The sequence below is a fragment of the Amphiura filiformis genome, chromosome 5 (genome assembly GCF_039555335.1).
Source record: "Amphiura filiformis chromosome 5, Afil_fr2py, whole genome shotgun sequence".
Lineage (NCBI taxonomy): Eukaryota > Metazoa > Echinodermata > Ophiuroidea > Amphilepidida > Amphiuridae > Amphiura > Amphiura filiformis.
The window spans coordinates 69426861-69444303 of NC_092632.1; the positions used below are offsets into that span (position 1 = coordinate 69426861).

General features: G+C 36.1%; 1 protein-coding gene across 2 annotated transcripts in view; it reads left to right on the top strand.

Moving 5' to 3' along the window:
* Nucleotides 1–9097: 9097 nt before the first annotated feature.
* LOC140153632 (pecanex-like protein 1) overlaps nt 9098–17443 on the top strand; it is a 77473-nt gene continuing 69127 nt past the window's right edge. For both annotated transcript variants that reach the window (XM_072176427.1, XM_072176428.1), the window contains exon 1: nt 9098–9364. In XM_072176427.1, coding sequence (XP_072032528.1) covers nt 9212–9364 — 153 coding nt within the window. In that variant the 5' untranslated portion in view covers nt 9098–9211. The remainder of the gene's footprint in view (nt 9365–17443) is intronic.

A 17443-nucleotide genomic window follows, 5' to 3' on the forward strand; every position in this document is an offset into this window, starting at 1 on the left:
AAAATCCACATTTGTCACTTATAAATTAAATTAGAGAAAATTTGTAGCTCAACACCGAAAATTTCATGTCTCTGCGACATTTCGTTCAAGAGAAATGTTGTTTTAAAGATCAGTGCCGAAACACGGAAAATCGCATATTTCGACTTTTCCTCCAATATGCGAGAGTTTGCACAAAACTCACTAAACTAGTGACAGACAACAATTTAAGCACGTCTTTGAACCAAGTTTAATTTCATTTCTAGATTATCTGTCTTGCCATTTTGTTTTGGAAAGCACTTGTTAATGAGTGTGAAGTATAAACACCCCCCCTGTTTCAGTAGTAACAATTATGGTCTTTTTGTATAGGCCTACTGAATATGCAGCAAAACGGCTTCATGCAGATTAACAATGCCTATTAACTTTAAAACCCATTTTTGAGCCTTTTTGAAGATTTTTGGATACAATTTCTAGACTTTGCAGGCGCCTGCTCGGCCAATAAAGCATTTTTCCCAATAATAATTCATCAGGGTGACTTTTCGTAATCCTTGTTTATCATCATGATTGAAATAGAACACATTTCATGACGCGCATTTCTTATTTTACGCGAAGAATGTAAAAAGAACGCGTTCATAACGACGGCCGTTACAAGGATTTAAAAGTTTTCAAAATCCACATTTGTCACTTATAAATTAAATTAGAGAAAATTTGTAGCTCAACACCGAAAATTTCATGTCTCTGCGACATTTCGTTCAAGAGAAATGTTGTTTTAAAGATCAGTGCCGAAACACGGAAAATCGCATATTTCGACTTTTCCTCCAATATGCGAGAGTTTGCACAAAACTCACTAAACTAGTGACAGACAACAATTTAAGCACGTCTTTGAACCAAGTTTAATTTCATTTCTAGATTATCTGTCTTGCCATTTTGTTTTGGAAAGCACTTGTTAATGAGTGTGAAGTATAAACACCCCCTGTTTCAGTAGTAACAATTATGGTCTTTTGTATAGGCCTACTGAATATGCAGCAAAACGGCTTCATGCAGATTAACAATGCCTATTAACTTTAAAACCCATTTTGAGCCTTTTTGAAGATTTTTGGATACAATTTCTAGACTTTGCAGGCGCCTGCTCGGCCAATAAAGCATTTTTCCCAATAATAATTCATCAGGGTGACTTTTCGTAATCCTTGTTTATCATCATGATTGAAATAGAACACATTTCATGACGCGCATTTCTTATTTTACGCGAAGAATGTAAAAAGAACGCGTTCATAACGACGGCCGTTACAAGGATTTAAAAGTTTTCAAAATCCACATTTGTCACTTATAAATTAAATTAGAGAAAATTTGTAGCTCAACACCGAAAATTTCATGTCTCTGCGACATTTCGTTCAAGAGAAATGTTGTTTTAAAGATCAGTGCCGAAACACGGAAAATCGCATATTTCGACTTTTCCTCCAATATGCGAGAGTTTGCACAAAACTCACTAAACTAGTGACAGACAACAATTTAAGCACGTCTTTGAACCAAGTTTAATTTCATTTCTAGATTATCTGTCTTGCCATTTTGTTTTGGAAAGCACTTGTTAATGAGTGTGAAGTATAAACACCCCCCTGTTTCAGTAGTAACAATTATGGTCTTTTGTATAGGCCTACTGAATATGCAGCAAAACGGCTTCATGCAGATTAACAATGCCTATTAACTTTAAAACCCATTTTGAGCCTTTTTGAAGATTTTTGGATACAATTTCTAGACTTTGCAGGCGCCTGCTCGGCCAATAAAGCATTTTTCCCAATAATAATTCATCAGGGTGACTTTTCGTAATCCTTGTTTATCATCATGATTGAAATAGAACACATTTCATGACGCGCATTTCTTATTTTACGCGAAGAATGTAAAAAGAACGCGTTCATAACGACGGCCGTTACAAGGATTTAAAAGTTTTCAAAATCCACATTTGTCACTTATAAATTAAATTAGAGAAAATTTGTAGCTCAACACCGAAAATTTCATGTCTCTGCGACATTTCGTTCAAGAGAAATGTTGTTTTAAAGATCAGTGCCGAAACACGGAAAATCGCATATTTCGACTTTTCCTCCAATATGCGAGAGTTTGCACAAAACTCACTAAACTAGTGACAGACAACAATTTAAGCACGTCTTTGAACCAAGTTTAATTTCATTTCTAGATTATCTGTCTTGCCATTTTGTTTTGGAAAGCACTTGTTAATGAGTGTGAAGTATAAACACCCCCCTGTTTCAGTAGTAACAATTATGGTCTTTTTGTATAGGCCTACTGAATATGCAGCAAAACGGCTTCATGCAGATTAACAATGCCTATTAACTTTAAAACCCATTTTTGAGCCTTTTTGAAGATTTTTGGATACAATTTCTAGACTTTGCAGGCGCCTGCTCGGCCAATAAAGCATTTTTCCCAATAATAATTCATCAGGGTGACTTTTCGTAATCCTTGTTTATCATCATGATTGAAATAGAACACATTTCATGACGCGCATTTCTTATTTTACGCGAAGAATGTAAAAGAACGCGTTCATAACGACGGCCGTTACAAGGGGCGCAACACTAAATAAGCGTCCCATAGGATAACGTGTGATTTTGGCCTACTTCGAGCGCCATTCCTGGCGTCCCTGCAATACTTGGAAAAATAAATTTGGTATCAAATTAAAGCTCTGTTTCTGTAGATTCCAAAACATTTGTCGGCATATATCGATGACCGTTGACTTTTTCGCTATTTCGCGGTGTAAAAATATGGCCTAAAATATACTAAAATCACCACTCACATTTCAAAATCGGAAGTTGTCTTCATCCGCCACAGAGAATTGCTTTTGAGATAAAATGTCCGGTTTTTTCTGCATGTTATCATTGAAGACACTTGTCGAATTCATATGAGCTGATATTGAGTGATTTAAAGTGAACATGTCGGTAGATATGGTCGCTACAATCTCATACTCACTATGGACTATATTAGCCGAATTTCGTTCTTACATAAAATGCGTAGTGATTTAGTGTTGCGCCCCTTAAATGCCGTTTGGTCTGTTCAATTTACTTCTTCCAATTTCGAGATATGTTTATTTAACAACGTAAGGGTAAAATCACAATTGTGCCACTTTTACTAGGGAAGAGAGTTGTACATGTAAATCAATGATTGCTGATGTTGATGCGTCTAATGCACTCCTCCTTTAGGGGCGCATGCATTAGACGCATCAACATCAGCACGCGTGCATTATTTTGTCTAATATCTCTCCCAACAAGTAATACGCGTTCATCAACCTATAACATGTATAAGTGCGCAATATTTGTTTGTCTTTTAACATGTCTGTCCAAACTTGATGCTATACAGAGAAGAGCGGTACGTATCATTGGCATCTCAGAAGCAGATGGAAAGAACCATCAAATACAGCACCTGAGACATAGAAGAGCAGTGGGAGCCATCACTCTATTTCATCGGATGTTCTATGGCGAAGCTCCAGAACTCCTTCAACATCTGTTACCAGATCGTATGATTATTGATCCTCGTCTGCGGCGTTCTGTCAGATCCCACGACCAAGCTGTCAAAATCCCAAGATCCAACCTGGTCAGCCACCACAGGTCATTCCTTCCATCCTCAGCTCACCTTTGGAACGCTCTACCTGGTCCAATTATCTCTAACCAGAATCGGCTGAGCTTCAAACGGGAGGTTAACAACTATCTTGGCGCCAACCCATCAGCGCTATCATACCGATAGCAGCTGTTAATGCCTTGCATAGTTTAGACATAAAAAAAAATGTCTTAAGTGACTAAGAGAACAGCATTTACCATGATAAAATCATTGACATGCACATGTATTTAATTTTTACAACAGAATGTGAAATATTTATTTATCTTTTAATCTCTTTTAAGTGGAAACAGGGAATCATCATTCCTGCATCATGATAAAACAGTAAAAACAGTCAAAAAAAATTGTATTGTGTAATTGATGCATTCTTTTGATTTCACGAAGGAACTCTTGATAAACTTGATGCTACCACTGTTGCATGTAAAGCCCTCTTCCCTAGTAAAAGTGGCACAATTTTGATTTTACCCGTTCGTCTTTAACTAAACATATCTCGAGATTAAAACAAGCAAATTGAACAGAACAAACGGCATTTGAGAGCTAAGACTACGCCCTTGACGATGATGTAAGCATTATGTCACAATGGTATTTTCTAATTGCCAGAGAGGGCGCTTTTCACTTGCACAATTTTTTTTGAGACAGGCTGTATTTGCCTTCTTAAAGTCATAATGTACGATCTTATAATATGAATTTGGTTAATTTTTTCAAACCTGATTTTTTGGCATATTTGTAATGTTTACACATGTCACAACTTGCACCTAAATGGAATCAGCCAAATTTGTTGTGTTTGTAGGTAAACAGAGTTAAAGTTCGACATAAAGTCATAATTCAAGAAATTATGACTTTATCTCCGCCCATAGAACTGCGTGTTAAACGGCCAAAATAACAAGCAAGTTCTTTCACGTTACCTCGTTATTTCAGCTCAAAATGGACAGAAACCATTCCCGATCATTATTACTAGTATTATTTCAGCATTTTGAGTATATAATGACAAATTTAAAATTTGAAGGAAATCGTACATTAAGCCTTTAAAGACACGGACGTTTTTGGAGGATTTGATATGCTCAGGAAGTGAATTCCATAACGGATGTCATTATCTTTAGAAGGGGGGTCATGAATAATTATGTCGGTGACCGGAGTTTTATGTTTTATGACCCCTCTATTGCAGGCTAAAAATTGTTATGCCCACCCCCTTCGCCAGACAGGCTCAAGACAAATTATTTGGACCTATGGGCGGAACTTTGATTGTAAGTGTGAAGAAAGTGCGTGTTACTAGCGTGTGAAAATATTAGTATTATAACTGGCACACATTTTGGTTGTAAGTCAAAAGGAATTTTGAGTTGCCAGCCCTTAGTAGTTTTATAACCCCCTATTTTTGGTGTTAGAAAATTATGAACCCCTTTGGTATAAAAATGCTATGATCCCCAGTATATTCATGACCCTCCCCCCTTTCCGAAGAAAATCATGCACAGCCCCTAAACGCGGTGCAGCTACTGCACTAAAAAGATCTGTATAATAGGCCCCCTGTTCATAAAGAAGATGGAGCGCATGGCAACTTATTCAAACTACCTCTCTTTTGTTTCTTCCTTTTTTCCGCTCTAAATTATTTATTCAAACTTCCTCTCTCTCTCTCTCTCTTTTCCTCTTTTTTCTCTCAAACTTTTGCACCTCAGATCCTGGCCCCTGGGCCCGGGCCCACTACCCGGCCCCAAACTCAACACAAAAGTTGACAACCTTGAGAGTTACCAAATCTTTCAAAGACCCCCTTTGCAATGATTTTTCATCAAATTTACCCCCTTTTTCATGCAAAAGCGAGGACAAAATTTGACCAAAAACAAACCCTTTTTTGTAGTTTTTAATGACCAGAATTTCAAACACCCCTTTTCAATGATTAGAATTTCAAACACCCCATATCAATGACACTAAATATTGACATAAAATTTCTGGGTTTTCTCAAGTGCCCCTTTTATCCAAATTTCACGGACAGTGCAAATTAAATACCCCTATTTTGCTGATTTCACTGTCAAATTTCACGGACATTGCAAATTAAATACCCTCTATTTTGCTAATTTCGCGGTCCTTGCTACTGGTAAAAAAATAACCCCTTTTCTGCGCAATTTGGTAACTTTCATGGTTGTCAACTTTTGTGTTGAGTTGGGGGCCGGGGCCCACTAGTGCCCTGTAGGCATAGCAAACCCGGCCATGGTATAAAAGTACAAATGAAAAAAAACCCAAAAACAAGCAAAAAATAAAAATAAGAAAAAACCCATCCCAATGCTTCCAAAGCATAATGCACAATATAGGGAAAAACAAAAATTAATTAAATATGTAATGTAAAAGAGTGAAAAACTCACTCCCAAAAACAGTGATTCACTTATAAAAACCACTAAAAAAAGGGGTTTTTATACTTAATTTAAACCACTCTAAAAGACTGAAACCATTCTAAAAGAGTGATTTCAACTCGTTCACGGAGTTAAATGCATGAACACGTTTTTAGAGCTGTCCTTCATTTAATTTCTTGAAAGAGTAATAATTCACTCTTATAAGCTCTTATATAGTTATAGTGGTTTTCACTCTTTTTAGAGTGGTTTTAAAGTTAATAAAAAACCCACACATTTCACTCTTTTTACTAGGTGGTTTTATAAGTGAATCACTCTTTTGGGGAGTGAGTTTTTCACTCTTGTACATATAGAGAGAGATGCAATGCATCGTGTGGTGCTGAAATAGGAAATTTGCCGGGGCAATTTGGTTTGACTCATAGCTTCCGCACAATATTTTTTGACTTTTTCTATATTATCTGATACCGCACTGCAAAAAAAAGTGTTCTGAATTAGAACACTAAAAATTGTAACACTTATTGAACATATAAAAGTGTACTGATTGTGAACACCAAGTGTTCCAGACTTTAACACAACAGTATAATTTGTGAACACTTGTGTTCACCTTTTGAACACTTGATGTTAACATATTGTCGTCATTTTGTGAACATGGTGTGTTCATGTTTTGAACACCTAATGTTAAAACTTTGAACACAAAGTGTTCCAAATCCTAACACATTTACATGTTCAATGCCATGTAACACTTTAAGAACACATTTACATGTTCAAAATCAAATGTGTTCAGCTTTAGAACACTTGTGTTCTAATCATTTAGAACACTTGTGTTCTAATCTTTGAACACTGAGTTGTGTTCACAAATGTCATACACTTAGTGTTCAAGTCTGGAAAATATGACACTTAGGCCTACATATGTTCAATAAGTGTTACAAAAAGGGATGCAATACGCCTACTCAAAGCAAAGTACAATGGGTCAATGTATAAATGTACACCTTTGTCCGAAATTTAATTGTAACAACAGACTCAGTAGTAAATTACAGCAAACCTAGGGCTAGGCCTATGCATGTTTGACTAGTGCAACATCGCAATTACATCTATTCCATCAGGCATGCCATGGCATGAAATCGACCCGCATACTGACCAGTTGTAAGACACACTCGTCAGAGGTTTAGGCCTACAGTATAATTCACATTAGGCCTATATCAAATTGCAGATTTGCACACTGTCTGACCATGTGACTATTGCATGGTCATGATTGATAAGCTTACTGGGCATTCATTAATGCACTAAAACCACGCAATACAAAAACGATGAATTTACATTTTTAATCTCGTTGTTCTATGATATGTGGAGAACACGTTCGATATATTTGTTTTTAAATAAAATGGTATTTTGTGGGTAAAATCTCACCTCCAAATCCCCGTCCAAATCGCGGTTTCTCACTCCGATGACATCGTCTGTTCTATTATACGGTGCAACGACGCATGCGTGGCCCAGCACGTGGTAAATATAGCCTACATACATACAGTGTTCAAAACGAACACATTACATGTTCATTCAGTGTAAAAGTTGTGAACACCTTTATGGGCGTGCACCCAGAGTTATTTGGAGTGTACGGTATAGGCCTAAATTTCAATATTCGACGTTCTTTCATTCCGTGCAAGCTGCAGGCCTGTGTAAAATAAAATGAGAACAACTGATGATCTCCATAAATAATAGTAACCAATTATAAAAATGGTTTTACAATCAGGTGAGCATTTTATGCTAGGCCTATATGCCTATTAATAGTGTTGTGAAAATTGTAGATTAAACATACAGTGTTCATTTTATGAACATTTAGTGAATGATCAAACACTATGTGTTTAAAAGTTTCCTCTGACGTTATGTTACGAACAATAAGCATTACAAAATTGAATGCAGTATGTCAAATAGGCCTATATGTCGAATTTGAACAGGTGGTGTTCTAATGCTGAACATTTCAAACACTATGTGTTAAAAGTTTCCTCTGACATTATGTTACGAACACTAAGCATTCTGAAATTGAATACAGTATGTCAACATTTGAACAGGTGGTGTTCTAATGCTGAACACTTCAAACACTATGTGTTTAAAAGTTTCCTCTGACGTTATGTTACGAACACTAAGCATTATGGTTACGAACACCAAGCATTATGAAATTGAATACAGTGTGTCAAATTTTGCACAGGTGGTGTTCTAATGTTGAACACTTTTTTTTGCAGTGCGGTAATCTGAGACCTACATGTACATATTCAGCTGGATGCCACTGTGGCACCTTTGGGCATTTTGAAATAAATGACCCCAAAATGACCCCTATTAGGGTTATTATGACCTTAAAACATTTAAAGTGTTCAAAATATTACTTCAATAGGTCTCAAAAAACAAACAAAGGTCTCAAAAAACAAACAAAGGTCTCAAAAAACAAACAAACGTCTCAAAAAACAAATAAACGTCTCAAAAAACAAACAAAGGTCTCGCTTGTTTGTTTTTTGAGACCTTTGTTTGTTTTTGAGACCTAACATACCGTTGTTTGTTTTTTGAGACGTTTGTTTGCTTTTTGAGACGTTTGTTTGTTTTTTGAGACCTTTGTTTGTTTTTTGAGACCTTTGTTTGTTTTTTGAGACGTTTGTTTGCTTTTTGAGAATTTTGTTTGTTTTTGAGACCTTTGTTTGTTTTTTGAGACCTATTGAAGTAATATTTTGAACACTTTAAATGTTTTTTATAAAAGCGGTACCCTGAAAATTATTGGTCCAAGGGGGGGCTGAAAAATATGTGATTTTTTTTTTTTTTACATCAGGCCCACGCGACGTCTAACAAGCGTTTGTGTTTGTGAACAGTAGGCCTAACTAATGATTGGGAGTGCAAGTGCTTCTCAAAGCTTCTCAAAAAGTCCCGGGCCCTTCTTTGCTTTAAAAAAAATTTATTTCTTGACTATTTTTTCTTTTTCATATGATCTATGGTGAAATCAATCCTAAACCCTATTAACAGCTCCTAACATGTAGCTGAGTCAAGTTCATCTGTATCATCAGAGCTTTCAGCTTAGGGTCAAGTTTACTGTCAATCAATTAACCACGTTCTCACGGTCTCGACCTCAGCAATGCATTGTGGGTATTTGACAAACAAGGATATTGCGATCTATGGTATCCTGTGTAAAAATATGGCCGACTATGTTACACGACGAACGTAAATGGGTTAGCAATGAACATTGAAACAGAGCGGAAATATCAGTGGTATAACTCCAATTCTCCGCCTAGAATGGTGTACATACGATGGGGTCACATACTTTAGAAGTAGTACGACAGGGTTTATGGGGTTCTATCACTGGAGGATGGTATTTTGACCCACATCAGAGCATCTTTTGCAACACTCTTCACTTGTATCTGTGGCTTTTCCTCTTGTGTTTCCCATTGGCACTGTATCTGGTAAGTATTCGATTCTCGTTTTTCAGCTTTAAACTAAACGTATATTGAACCATATAAGAAGTTAGTTCGTAAAAACAGTGTACTAGTTAATAATAATGACATTTATATTAACTTGCATAGTTGTCAAGACTTTTCTGATCGACTGTCACTGTGCAGCTGAAATTTATTTCAACTGACAACTCAAGCAAAAAGCATGCAATTGCAAGATTGATCAAAATACAAATTTGAAAAACCTGAAATTACGGTACATGTAATCTGCAGAGTGAGATACTCTCAGTCAGACTGGTGTACCGGGACAGAATCAATTATTGTTTGCCGATTTGTTGGATGCATGGGCAAAACTACAGTCACAATAATAACTAAATTCATACACATGCTATACATCGCGCGCAATTGGTCGAGAGCCGGGCATAAACAGCGTTTATGCCCGGTGTCCCGGATGTGAGATCACCGGGTAGGAAAAAAAAGGAAAATTGTGTTTTTTAATATAATGTTTTTCCTGGCAGTTTTTTGTTATTATTTTGATGAAATAAGAATCACAAAATGTTCTGGTACCGGTATGTACATGTGGGCAAGAATGCTGGACGGTTCGCACCCTTTCAATTTCGGACCCGTGCACTTTCGCCCCCTTTCTATTTCGCACCCGTGCACTTTCGCCCCCTTTTAAACCACGGGTATTGTGCTGCTGTTGATTGATGCACGATCGATTGCTTGAACTCCGGCGGTGCGGCGTAGTATGTTTATAGTGCTGGGCCGTCGGGCATGCACTTATTAAGTCATGATAAACCCGGGAAGGAAGGAAAGAAAGGATATTTTATAACAAAATAGAGGAACGATTTTTTTTTTCTCAGTATAGGCCTATATTACAGGCCAGATATTTTAGCAGCAGGCTTACCCAAAATAATGAAATAATTAGAATTCAATGATAAAATTGTAATAATAATAAATAGTAAAAAAGAAGCTAAAAGGGAAATGTAAGGGAGAACAGAATTAGAAAATAATGAGAACGGCTTTTGACTAACACAGCGTCGCGTCACGCCACGTCACGTCACGTCACGTCACGCCACGTCACGTCGCGTCACGTCACGTCACGTTGATATCTTCTTAAAAGTTACAAACAAGTCATACGGTTGAGATCCAATTTGACCTTGACCTCTATCAAACTGGGGGCATTGGGTGAATGCACCCGAGGTGGGCCACATAACACCCGCCCAACGAACTGGGTACCGTTGGGTCCCTCAATTCTCTGTTTTCAACTCCTATTTTCCTATTTTATTTTTATTTGATAAAAACTTTCCGGAAACTTTTTCCCTTCGCCACTTAGTTTGTATTTCTTTTGCCAATTGAGAATGCTTGACAACCACCTGTATTTACTGCCTTTTTGACAACCCGATCCAATCACCCAAAACAAGCCAGAACTCAACATGACCCTTGTTTGCACCCCAATCAATGTTTCGCTAGCACATACCATGAACATGCACTAGGAACTTCCATTGAAAAGACCCGATATGAATGCATGGGATACGCGTGGCTATTTTTAAACTGTGGAAAATACCCGGGCCGTATTCTCGCAAAGGGGCTAACACCCGTCCCAGGACACACCCGCCCCATAGAAAAACCCGCAGACGCCACGAAACAAGAAATGTCATTAAATAAGCCAATGCCTCGAGGTTACCAGTGGGCACCTTTTGTTATTAGTTAAGGAGACACTTATAATGCTAGCTTTAAGGTAACGCTATTGGATATAGATTTTTGTCTGATTGAAATATGTGAGTCCATTCTCTCCTGATTACAAGACTGAAAATTTTATTTTAATCGGATATTCGGTTACCAAAATATATGGCCTGTCAAAATGGCGCTAAACCAAGAAGTTGGCGACAAATTTCTTTTATTTTTGATATGCAATGATGTCAGGTAGGCCTTATTTTCTAATTATATATGCAAGAATTGTACAAAGTAGAATGTTCAGATCGGCTACAAAATAAGATATAAAACCCATGAATGTTTTTCCATGCAAATTTCCATTTGCATAATTAATTAGGGCCCTAATCAACTTTTCTAATAAGTGGCCCAAATTAATTATGCAAATTGAAATTTGCCAAAACGCTAACCGTAATTTTGTAGTAGGTCTACAGTGTGTGTTCTACCCATGTACCATGCCTCAGTAGGCCTACTATAGCTCTTTTAATTGTATCTGAAATCTTTACTTTGCATAATTCATACATGTAATTAGAAAATCATCTGGCAACTGGACTTGTCAAAAATATAGAAAAAAAAGAAAGTTGTTGCCAATTTTTTGTTTTGGGTTCGCACCATTTTGACAGGCCATATCTCAAGAACCGAATGTAATCTACAGGGCATAAGCTTTAACATATTATTTAAATAGAAAGAAAATCTAAATTTGTGCATTAGCCAATAGGGCCACGGTCACCTAAAGCCATCTTGCAATCTTGCAGATAATTCTGATGTATGAAATAAGACCTTCAAACTTTCAGATATGAAGAGTTCCAGATCCTATCAAGAGTCATTTCTCGTGGATTTTTTGACTGAAAATTACGATTGTAACGTTTCAGATTTTTTTAATGCTTGTTTATTATATTTTGTATTCAGGACTAAAATAATATTAATATTATTATATTTAGGGGGTCTTTTTATAGGTCATTACTCTTTTGTATGTGTAATTGAATAAAAATAAAAAACATTGTTTTGTTTTGTTTCCTTCATTTGTGCTTTGTCTTGCATCGAAAGGGCCAATATCAACACCTTGTTTGTAAGAAGTATTGTGTGGGGAAAGATGATTCTTGCATTTTATTTTTGATTTTTATCTTAACAAACAAAAAGCAAATTTCTCAGTCAAAGTCTTGAAACGGTCATGGGTATGCATGCAAAAATATTGCAACAGTACTCAGTAGAACATAAAACACAACCACGCATGGGAATTGGGGAAGCAAATACTTTAAAACGAATTATTCTGAATTATATCAAAGCAATAAAATTGCAATACTTTAGTACATGTATTTGAACAGCAATGCCGGGCAGCAATGAAGCCGCCATAGGCGCGGCTAGGCGATATCATACCATACATTGCAGTTCAAATGCATCGGATCATGATTGTGGCCTAGTCGAGCCTAGCATGCATGCCAGTCGGCCTGCTGACTCGCCGAGGCACAAAAATACCTCCAATTTTGCACAAAACAATCCATGATGTCAAATTATCACATCCAAAGTGTCGCCATGAACGCCAGCTTCAACTTCTCCAGCCAAAGTTTTTGCATTTATAATCAGGTTTCATGTAATCATGAAATTAAACCTTGTTTGAGGTGTATTCCCATTGCCACAGCATAACGGGTTACCAACTTGTCTTCAACGATAAAGCTGCTGATCACAATCGAAGGCATTGAGGTGGTGTGGCTGCTGATGAGCGCTGAGGTACAACCTATAATTAAAGACCGAATTAAAAAAGACTAGTTTGCGCCTGACGTCATGACAAAGGCGCGCCGTGATTGGTTGCTGACCTGCGCAGTATGGCATTTTTGGTCTGGTTTACAGGACGGCATACGCAAGCTAGTCTTTTTAATTCGGTCTTCAATTATACAACATATGAGCCTGAAAATATTCTAATGCATAATTCATTAACTTGATAGACCCACGCCATTGGCGCCACGTGCTAAGCGTTTCTAGAAGCCCTCTAGAATAAGATTAATTTTAATGCTAATTTATTGCACATGCTGAGGAAGCGTGATTACCTTTTTGAACATTCGGAAATGGCGATAGGCGAATTTATGTATGGCGCAAAGAGGTGGGGATATATATTGGGCTCTCGATATTGGGCGGAAATTAGAGTACTTGTCAGAATATAAATTTGTACAATCGGCCTACATGCCGCGCAATGTGCGGCATTTTAGGTGTAAATTTCAAAGCATACTACCTCCTGCGGAGGCAGAAAAATGAACAACACAACCGCGCAATAACATGACCCAGCCCACCCCACCATGGCCAAAGAGCCTCCCAGGCCTAAGGTTGACCCGTCTTCAAGAATACGACCTCAGAGTTTTCAATGGAAAATTCCATACAGCTGTGTTTGTTTTACTTGGTCACGTTGTTGCACACGTGTTTTCCATGGCCTGCTCTATTGCATATGATACACACATGCTGATATCGACAGCTGAACGAACTTGCACCCGCTGGGCCTGTTGAAATCAAAACAAATCTTTGCCGGGGGTCCACTCTTGCAGTAGATGGGGCACTTGGGGTTCTTTTTAGACGGTATTGGGAGCCTCCGTGAGGGTAATTTGTGGAGTTTCCTGGGCCTGATTGAGTGGGATTTTTGAACCCAGAGAACCCATTAAATGGGGTCGGATTTGACATGAACATTACTGCAAGAGTGGACCCCCGGCAAGATTTGTTTTGATTTCAACAGGCCCAGCGGGTGCAAGTTCGTTCGCTCATGAAGATATCAACGTGACGTGACGTGACGCGACGTGACGCGACGTGACGTGACGTGACGTGACGTGACGTGACGCGACGCGTGTGTTAGTCAAAAGCCATGAGAACGGGGTTAAATAAACAAATAACATGGAAACGGAAAATCATAAGCTAAGCAGAAGAAACTAAAAAAGAAAATGTAAGAAGAGACAGATTTAGATAAATAAAATGTACCTTTTCAATGATTCTACCTGTTCAGTAATTCTTCCTGTTATAGTGAACGCTCCTATTTACTCATCTAGCGGGGACCCGCGCGAAGCGCGGGTATCCCGCTAGTAATAATAAATTTATATTTAATTATTAATTATAATATGTATAAAAACAGTGAAAATTTGTTCCAACTGACGACCAAAGGATGGATCCAAAAGGATACAAGTGTCAACAAGCAATGGATAAAATTAAAAACAATGAAAGTATGACACAACGTCCAATGGGGGAGTAACACAAAACATATAAACAAAGTTAATTTAATAATATAATATGATGATAATAATAATAATATGATAATAATAATAACAATGTTAATAATATAAACAAAGTTTATTTAATAATATAATATAATGATAATAATATGATAATAATAATAATAAGAAGAAGAATAACAATGATATGAGGATGAATGCAGATTATTTTTATCATATTCATTTATTATAAATTTTTTGTCTCTTAGTGAAATATTGTATTAGTCTATGTACATTTTGCATTATAATTATCTTTTAACAAACTTTTATATTTTATATTTTAGTAATGTTTTAATATAAACACGGACATGTGGAAGATCAATATTGTATTGAACATGTTTTACCGTGTATAAATAAAGTTATTATTATTATTATTATTATTATTATTATTATTATTATTATTATTATTATCCCCTCACTTTTCTCAAAAAAATTGAGATTTTTATACCACTGGAAACCTCTGGCTACATAATGTTTATGTCCAAAAAATAATTCTTGCAGATTTAATTCGTCTAGCAAAAATATCGTCAATTTTGAATTACGTTCTGGTGTACCAGAACGAAATTACAACAGTGGCCTATGGAGCAGTGTAATACACATAGTCATGCATAACTCGCATTTAAATGCAAAATCGGAATCAACTGAAATTTTGGGAATAAGATTTTTTATCCAAAGAAATTAAGATGAACTGAACAAATCTAATTTATAGAAATAAATTGATTGTTTAAAACTGTTTATTATGTGCAGCAACATCCAAAAACAAAACAGGGTTCAAAAGACAAAGCAGCTTTCTTGATTTAAAAAAAAAAAGGAAAAGGGCACTATAAAAACGAAAAAAAAGGAAAAAGAAAAGAAAAAGAAAGAAAGAAATGCATCTCCTTTACACGATCTTTATTATCTCAGAAATAGATGCTATATTACATTATTATTGACATCTTCGAGTTCAAACATCCCGCCTTAAAATTGTCGGCATATTTAGCAGATTAAGATATAAGATGTGCCGTGGTGTTAATAAAGCATCGTCATAATGAGTCCGTGATTGACAGGCCAGTAAACAAAATGAATCATGAACACATAAATGTCAATCATTTACAATGCAGAATTGGATAGCATTTTTTCCACAAATTTGTTTATTTACTTTATGTTATTTATTAAAACCATATTTATACAGGGCTACCTTTCAGATAAATCTGCTATTACAGGGGCTCTGTGTCATAAAAACAATATACATGTACATAACAATTTGTAGAATTATACATAAGCCTATTATGTAAGAATTTTTTAAAAACATAAATGTGCATAAACATCAAAAAATCATACATCAAATATATCAAAATTCATTAAAAGTATTTACATTTCTTTGTTTTATACAATTTACGTAACACTTGTAGAAATATATATTAAATTAATTAAGAACACAGACAAAATACATATGTACATCATTCATTAAAAGACATAAAAGTTAAAACATTTGGTTCATTATTTACATTTCTCATTAAAACGAACAGAAAACTTTCCTGATTAATAATATTTTACGATCGTACATCAAGAGGCATATGGCACTTTTGCGTGTCTGTTTACGGTACCCTACCATTGATTGGACCCACACCATACCCGGCGCTTTTCGCGTAAGTCATTCATTACATAATGGGTTGAAGGAGTCACACTTTATACAATCACGCGGCAAGCGTGGCCCGGAGACTTGTCAAGTAATCGATCCGGTACGGGTGTGTTCTGGGACGAATATATGCGTGCTACTGCCTAGTCACCGTAGGCTACAATTGCATTGATTGAACCCATGTCACGCCCGGCGCTTTCGCATACTAGTGGCAGCTAATACTCGCGGTGAAGAAAGGTGGTGAAAGTCGGCACAGCATTATCGCAAAGCTGCTGCAGGCATTTGTTTTGCTTGTGCGCATTTGTCTTTGAGAAATTTGCTAAATTTTTTTTTTCCATTAGTGTCATGTCAAAGAAGATCAATTCGGCAACATAAAGATGGGATAAAATTATAAATTATAAGCCATCATATTTTTGGCCATATCAATATTAGGCCCTAGAAATGTTATACTTTATAGGCCATAAATAATTGAATACTAAATTATATAGCCTATTATAAACTACTAATAAGGTAACATAATTCTAATAACAATAATATAATAATAATTAATATAATAATAATAATAATAATAATAATAATAATAATAATAATAATAATAATAATAATAATAATAATAATAATAATAATACAATGAAATAATTAATAGGCTTAAAATAAAATAAAATAAAATAGAAATGAAATAAAATAAAATAGGCCTAAGTAAAACAAAATAACAAATCAAAAACATAATGAATACCAATCTTTAGTCGAAGCACATTTAGATCGTAATAATAAAGGCCTATTAAATTCAGTCGAACCGGAGAGTCCATCAACATACTATTTGCTTTTGTACACGCTGGACCCAGTACCGGTACTGCAAACACAGACAATCAACACTCAAAAGTCAACCAATACTATACACATACAACACCCCACTGTACCGCCGGGAGTTGAAGCGATCGATCGTGCATCATCAATCAACAGCAGCACATTAACCGCGGTTTAAAAAGGGGGAGAAAGTGCACGGGTGCGAAATTGAAAGGGGGCGAAAGTGCACGGGTCCGAAATTGAAAGGGTGCGAACCGTCCTGTTTCCGTGGGCAATTCCAAGCAAAAGTGGACATGACTCAAAAAAATGAAATTGCCAATATATATTTCTTTTAACTTTTATATTATTCCAAACAGATGTAAGGTTCAAGTTATAAACTTTTTTCGGCATTTTTCTAACATTTTGGTTTTTTTTTAAAAGTTTCTATGGAGAGTGTATTTTAAGTGAAAAACTCCTGTTCAACTTGGATATTTTCCAAGTGGGCCTATTTTATTAAACATGGGCACTTTTCTTTTAAATTTGATACATTTTATATCTCTGAAATATGGTCTTCAAGAAACATCCAACACATTTTAAATAATCCCCCACTAATTTTTTTTCTTTCATTGCGTTTTCATAGCACTAAATATGGCGTGAAAGCACGAGTTACCGAAAGATGCATTTTTTATGTATTTTCAAAATGTTGGCAATGTAATTGATGCCACTTAT